This window comes from Medicago sativa, chromosome 3 (genome assembly GCF_051527215.1).
Source record: "Medicago sativa cultivar Bolivia chromosome 3, Bolivia_mono, whole genome shotgun sequence".
Taxonomy (NCBI): domain Eukaryota; kingdom Viridiplantae; phylum Streptophyta; class Magnoliopsida; order Fabales; family Fabaceae; genus Medicago; species Medicago sativa.
The window spans coordinates 52,066,544-52,074,431 of NC_140751.1; the positions used below are offsets into that span (position 1 = coordinate 52,066,544).

The window sequence follows — 7,888 nt, forward strand, 5'->3', positions numbered from 1 at the left end:
TGACTGAAGTAAGAGCCATTGCTGGTAAGTCTACTGAAGACAACGAGGAAGACGAAATGATGATTATTATGGAGGATGCTCCAGAAGATGGAACTTCAGAAGTAGTTCCTCAAGCTGATGGTCCACAGAAGATCACTTCTGAAGCTGGCCCTGCAGTTCAGGTAATCCAGATTCCAGTCACCTCCATCCCTATTTCACCCTCTTCACCATCAGTACCTGAACCAATAGAAGACACTTCTGTCTTAGACAATCTTATTCTACACTATTCAGGTGACTTACCCAAAGACAAGCTTACCTCAGAAAAGGCCTCTGAAACAACTCCAGAAGCAGCTGCTTCTGAAAATGTTGTTTCAGAAAACCCTCATCAACACACACCTGAACCACATAAACCCACAACACCCCCACAATCACCAATAGCTACCATTGACCCCCAACTCAACACTCAAACATCAACTTCACCACAACAACCACCAACTGAAATTGAACACTCCCCAGAACCAACTCCTATGGATGTTGACATCTCTCAAGTCAATGTTCAAGCCTCAACCTCTACCACACACATTGCTTCTGACCAGCCTTCATCTTCAAACACACAAACACACTTTACCATTCCAGTTCCTAACCTTGTTCAAGATTTGGAAATCAGTGATTCTGATCTTGAAACCCTTGAACAACCACCCACAAACATCCTGGAATCTGGATATATTAATTCTGAGCTTCTGACAATCCTTAGTCAATTGCATAATCTGGTGGATCAAAGAAGGACAATTGATCTCACAAGTGCATATGAAGACTCCTGGGCATCTCTTCAGAACCGGGCAGCTGAGCTTATTGAAGATATCAAGGCTAAATGCATCAGAGTCAAGCAAGCTTCAGTCAGAAGGCTAATGGAGCATTTGAATCAGAGTCTCAGAGTAAGAAGTTCTACACTGCTCTTGGCAAACCAGCCTTTCTTCTTAGAAACGGATTACTTAACCAGAGAAGCAAGGTTGTGTAAGCTTCTAAAGAAACAGATGGCACAGCAGCAGCAAGAGGCTAGAGAAAGGGAACAGGCTCTTCTCCAGAGGCAACAACAGCTTGAAGAAATGTTGCAGAAGAAAATTGAAGAAATGGAGGAGATGAAGAAACAACAACAAACCAACCCTTAGTTGCACACCTTTGTGTTATTTTTTTGTTTGTTGTTTGTTTTAAATTCTTAGTCCTTGCTTCTGAAACCATCTTGTTTTATTTTTCTATGCTTCTGAATGCTTACTGCTTCTGACTGCTTAGCTGCTTCTGATAATTGGATATTCATGTTCATATACTTTGGTCTGTTTTATTTAATTAATTACTTGTATACTCTCTCGTGTTTGAGTTTTTCTCAAATCTTTTTGTCTTTTATGCTTATTTTTTTTTATCTCATTTTTTTTGATAATGACAAAAGGGGGAGTATATGTGACAAGTATTTAAAGGCTCTGAGCCCCATTAATGGCATTTGAAATTTTTGAAAAACTTCTATCATTTTGACCTTATTGGTATAAGCTATGAACGAACGAAGAAGTATCAAAATTCAAGTAAAATTAATTGAACCATTCTTCTTATCTATAAGTTAATTCTTTCAATGATTCAATTTTTTTTAAAAGCTCTGATAATTTTATTGTGCGAAAAATGAATTTAATTAACCTGGATAGAACTTAGGGGGAGCTTACAAACCTCACCTTAAAGACTATCAGACTCAGGGGGAGTTTGAGCTTACAAACCTCAGACTCTGAGCTTACAAACCTCAGAACCCCAAAGTCAACTTGTTAATTAGATTAACAACAATTGATCAATTTTAAATACTTTTGTTTATCATCATCAAAAAGGGGGAGATTGTTGGAACAAAATGTGTTTAACAATGAACCTTAAAGAGTTTTGATGATAACAAGGTATTAAAAATTGTAAATTGGACTAGCTAATATTTGTTCAAGTGTACAGGACCATAATTATAAAGTTACATCATCATTGGTTCTGAATGAGCAAATAAAGAGCAAAGGAAACAACAAAAATTTGAAGCTTGGACGCTCCTGAAGGCAACTTGTTACTGAAGAGAAAAAGCGCTCCTGAAGTTAAGTCGCTTCTGAAGTGAGAATAGTGCTCCTGAAGTTAAGACGCTTCTGAAGTAAGAATAGTGCTCCTGAAGACAAGAAGTCCAGAAGTCATATCATCAGAAGCTGCATCATCAGAAGCTGCATCATCAGAAGCTGCAGAAGTCATATCATCAGAAGCTGCATCATCAGAAGCTGCCTCATCAGAAGCTATTTCACCAGAAGCTGAATCTCAACTGGATTTGCAAAAGATTCAAGAATTGAAGAATTATCAATGCAAAAGTTGTCTATTGGATTCGAAAACACAAACAAAGGATTAGTGGAATTTTGCAACGGTCATTTCAAAGGTGTTTGAAGGCTTGTGCTTGCAATTTGGACGAAAGCGTTGACATTGTACTTTGTACGAATTGTACAACCACGTTCTCCACTACTCTGTTTTGTGTCCACGCTACAAGACAAGAAAACAGCTCCAGAATACAGCTTCGCCTGCATAGATGTTCCTTTGGATAAGGAATGGATTTCAAATTTGTTCTTCATAGGACAACAACCAAATCAGGCAATATATCATTGGTGAAAGATCAAGCTTCAACAACGACTCTTTGGTGCGCTGGCAATTTCACAACGTCTCTTTCACACCTCTATATAAAGGAGTGAAGACTTAGAGTTTTGGTAATGCAAGAACGCTGAACGAAAGACTCACAAGATTTTCACAAGTACCAAACCTCTGCTGAAATTGTTCTGCATTCACTTAGAATTTCTGTGTCTTATAGTCATATCTTAGAAATTCTTAAGTCCATTGAGTCTGTATCTGATTTGTATTGTGAGCACCTCTGATTGTATATCAAGTGTTCAACCTTAAACAATTTTATGTGTAATTTTGTTTAGTTAGGAAGTCTCTTGCTTGTGTGCTTGAGCATTGGAAGTCTCTTGCTTGTGTGCTTGAGCATTGGAAGTCTCTTGCTTGTGTGCTTGAGCAAAGGAAGTCTCTTGCTTGTGTGCTTGAGCAATTGTAATCAGATATTACTCTTAGTGAAATCTCCTTGGAAGTGCAAGGGGGACTGGACTACTTCCGGTTTGTGGAAGGAACCAGTATAATTGCTTTGTGTCGTTCTTCTTCTCTCTCTCTGTTTTTTCCGCTGCATTTAGATTCTGATCATCACTTCAGAAGCTGTCTCACTTAGCTTCTGATCAGTGTATTCAGTTGTTTAGGAGAATTGAAGAATTTTTCAAAACACAATTCAACCCCCCCTTCTTGTGTTTTTCTCACCTTCAAGGAGATTAGGTGAATTTAATTTGTCGTTGTTGGGGAAATGGTGTTGGAGGATGTTGACTGATAAGGAGGGTTTGTGGTATCGTGTTTTAAAGGCCCGTTATGGGGAGTTAGGGGGGCGATTAATGGGGGGGGAAGGCATGATTCTATGTGGTGGAGGTCTATATGTCGAGTCAGAGGGGGGGTTGGTGAGGGAGTGGGAAGTTGGTTTGATGACAATGTCCGCAGGTTAGTGGGAGATGGCAAGACAACCTTATTTTGGTTCGATCATTGGGTTGGGGAAACGCCTTTGCGATTCAAATTTCCTAGACTCTTTGATTTAGCCATAAATAAGGAATGTACGGTGAAGGAGATGGAGAGTTTAGGGTGGGAGGTGGGGGGAAGGGCGTGGGAGTGGAGACGCCGTTTGTTAGCTTGGGAGGAAGATAGTGTGAGGGAGTGTTCCGAGGTGTTACATAACATTGTTTTGCAGGTTGATGTCACTGATTCTTGGAGATGGCTTTTAGATCATGTGCACGGTTATTCGGTGCGGGAATCCTATCGCTTTCTCACAACTTCAGGTGAGCAGGTGGATAGGAGTCTTGTGGATGATGTATAGCATAGGAACATCCCTGAGAAAGTGTCTTTAAGGTTATATGGTTTGCTTGCGTTTGGGTAATTTGGAAGGAACGTAATAACCGTATCTTCAACAATATGGTGTCTACTCCTTTGGTTCTCTTTGAGCGAGTCAAATTACTCTCTTTTTTGTGGTTGAAAGCTAAACAGGCATCCTTTTATTATTGTTATCATGATTGGTGGAGACATCCACTACCTTGTATGGGTGTCCACTAACTGTTGTCTGTTTTGCTTGTTGTTGGCTCCTTGTGTCTGTAAACTTTGATTGGTGGTGTTCTTTGCACTCCTTGTGCATGGAGCTTCACTGTTGTTGTTAATTTATATGGCATTTTGATTTGTGCTAAAAAAAAAAAAAGATGTCACAGCTAGAGCTTTTTTGGAGAAAGGCTTGTATAAAATCAATGGATAATAATGATGTAATATTTAGTGTAACTATTTGGTGTAATTTGATCCTCCTCTTTATATAAAATTTTGATTATAATTAAAATTATAAGTGCAAATATTTGTGATTTTCAAATTGTAACAAACCCAACAAATTATGCTTATCTTTTTCATTGACAACAATAATATAATAACAAATATGATATAAAATTCTTATCTTTTTTTAATAACATCAACAATATAATATTAATATAGAAAAATTTGTTCGCTCTTTTTATTGTGCTAATGAGTATAACTTACTAACAATATTTTATATAGATTTTAATCAAAATTATTTTGATTTTGATTAAAATTATAAGTAAAGATAGTAGGTATTTTGCACTTTCATATTGTAACAAACTATACTTATTATTTTCAATGATATCAACCATATCTTTTCAACAAAAAAAAATATCAACCATATAACAAATATAAATTCTTATCTTTTTTAATGGCACCAATACAATAACATTTTTATAGTTCAATATGTTTAAGGGTATAATTTAAAGTCAAAAAGCTAACTCAATTTGATTTTTTTTTAGACATGTCCGTCTCAGTTTAGTCATTTGTTAGTTGCTGGCATTTTGGGGATTGTTACCCCTCGTTTGGTAGTTTTGTAGTTCTCCTCTCCCAGGCTTCGACCCTCTTTGTAATAATAAAAACTCTTATGAAGATGATTAACATAACATATAGTCTTCGTGTTTAGCTCAGTTGTTAAAGACATTGCATAATATATGCAAAAATCGAGTTCGAACGTCGGACACTCCTTTTCTTCACCTTAAAAAGGTGAATTTCTTGTGCTACTTAACAACAACAAAAATATTAACCTAACAATATTGACAATATCAATCGAAGAAAATGGTTTTTTACACCACCACAAATAGAACTGGGTAGCAATTAAGCATAGAGTCAGTACTATGTATTTTTCTAAACCCTAAACAATACAATAATCCCATTCTTTCTTAAAAAAAAAAAAATAAATACAATAAACCCATTCTACTTGCCACATCTATTTTTACTCTGCACCTTTTTTTCTCTACTAATTCTTTCTCTCCATGATCTAACAGAGTATAGGGCTATTTCACAGTGCAAAGTAGAATGGCGACGACGAACAAGAAGACCAAAGCCAAAGTGGTCAAAAGCAAAGTGAAAGAGAAGAAGAAGAAGAAAACTAGTATTCATGATGATGGACCAACAAAGGAGACAGTAACAACAACGTTTTTGCTTCCTGTTCCTTTTCTAGCCTTGGTATCGTTAATTATTTTAGGTTTAAATGTGTAATTGGTCCCTGCACTTTTAACAGATTTTGGCATTGGTCCCTGCACTTTTTTTTGTTTGGCATTGGTCCCTGCACTTTGTAAAAATATTGACATTGGTCCCTGCACTTTTTTTTGTTTGGCATTGGTCCCTGCACTTTGTAAAAATATTGGTATTGGTCCCTGCACTTTGAAAAAATATTGGTATTGGTGCCACGTGGCATGAAATGATTGGGACCAATACCAATATTTTTCCAAAGTGCAGGGACCAATACCAATATTTTTACAAAGTGCAGGGACCAATGCCAAACAAAAAAAAGTGCAGGGACCAATGTCAATATTTTTACAAAGTGCAGGGACCAATGCCAAACAAAAAAAAGTGCAGGGACCAATGCCAAAATCTGTTGAAAGTGCAGGGACCAATTACACATTTAAACCATTATTTTATTAGTCTCTAGATTCACAACCAAACAATCAAGTCTTTAGGAATGAGGCAAATTTATTATTTTGATTCAAACTCAAGGCTAACAATGAAGCCATCCAATATGTATATCAAATACTAAAGTAAAGAACATCAAACACATAAATTGAAAGACCTTACATACTACTAAACATAACTATATCACGATAACAACCCTTCCAAAGAAACTGAAGTCTAAAACAAAAAGTTTACGACTAGAGCAACGAGAATAGAGAAAGTAGAAAATAGAGTATGAGTGTCTCGGCTGACAGATGAAATAGGAGTGTTTAGAGGAGAAGGAGAAGGAGGAGATGGTCCTTGTGAAGAAGCTGGAGAATTGGCAGAGACGTTAAGGCTTAGCTTTTGGCCACTGGCACAATGTCCTGGGATGGAACATGTAAAATAGAATACCCCAGTTCTATTTAGGGTGACTCTTACTGGTGATGTCTGGTTTAGTTCAACAACAGTGTGGCGTCCGGTGACAAAGTTGAAAACTGTGATAGCAAATACAATAACAAATCAGACACTATTAACTGAGACATTGATTTAAGAAGCATATACGCAAAAGAAAATAACTCACTCACCTAGAACATCGTTTTCTTTGAATGTGATATTGGAGGCCCAATCGGAGTAAAACGAATGGCCACCTACAGGAATAATCCAACCATTAGTGCTTCCAACAATATGATCTATTGCTACTGTGCTTCGTAACATTGCTGCACCAAAAACAACTATAAAGAGAATTGATATATTCTTTAACTGAGACATTGATATCCTCTTTCACTATACCCTCTTTCACTAAAAGTGTCGAACTTCAAAGTTCTTTAACTAATGATTTCGTAGTCCTTTGCAAGTAACGAGAGGTATCTATTTGTACACAAATTATAAAAACTGAATTCCCTATTATTACTATGTCGCAACAAACTAGTAAACAAGATTTATGTTTTTATGATACTAACTCTAGATAATGGATATTTTGCATTTTTATATTGTAACAAACTATACTTATCTTTCTCAATAACAACAACAATTATAATTTCTTTTCTTTTTGAATGAAACCAACGATAAACATTATTTTAGGAAAATTTGTTTAAAGTTATACTCCCTCCGTTTCTTTCTAAGTGTCTTTTTAGGGTGAATTTTTCGTTCCTATTTAACTGTCTTTTTGGTATTTTAAGGGTACGATTAGTCAATTATACCCTTTGTCAATTACTTTTATCTTTTTCAATAAAACTAATTAATGCTATCTATTTGGAAAACTAAAGTTTTTTTTTTTTAAACAAAGTTTGTTTCTTGTTATCTTCAAATTTAAACAATTTTTTTTTCCAAACAATGAGTCTAAGAAGAGTTAAAATTCTATAAATAAGATGAGTAGCAATTGTTAAAAATTTCAAGTGTGACGACTCTAGCATTGGTTGAAGTCATAGTTGAAGCCTTAACTTTAATTAAAGGAGTTGGAAGAAAGTTAATTTTTCCTTAACTTTTGATTAATGTGAAGTTGGAATAATTTTTATATTGACTTAAAATAATTAAAAAGATGTGCACAAAATTTAAAAAATTGACAAATGTTTGTTATTAGAGAGAGAGAGTGCACAAAAAAAAAAAGGAATTTGTTGGAGAAAAAGATAAAGTGTGTGCGAAAAAATAGAAATTTATTGGTGGATTAAAATGAGCGAATAATTGGAAGAAAATGTGCAAAACTACACATCGCTATTTTGGTGTAAATTTTCTTAAAAAACACTTAAAAAGAAACGGATGGAGTAATTGGGATAACGAATCCTTAGTTACATTCTTTTAATTC

The 7,888-nt window shown here is 35.6% G+C and overlaps 1 protein-coding gene across 1 annotated transcript; it reads right to left on the minus strand.

Annotated features, from left to right (window-relative positions):
* Positions 1–6,138: 6,138 nt before the first annotated feature.
* LOC146938176 (cucumber peeling cupredoxin-like) lies at positions 6,139–6,934 on the minus strand. The gene is made up of 2 exons (XM_085757821.1): positions 6,672–6,934; positions 6,139–6,581 (listed from the first exon to the last, which is right to left on the minus strand). The coding sequence occupies exons 1-2, from the start codon at positions 6,853–6,855 to the stop codon at positions 6,283–6,285; spliced, it is 483 nt and encodes a 160-aa protein (XP_085613947.1). The 5' UTR covers positions 6,856–6,934; the 3' UTR covers positions 6,139–6,282.
* Positions 6,935–7,888: the final 954 nt, after the last annotated feature.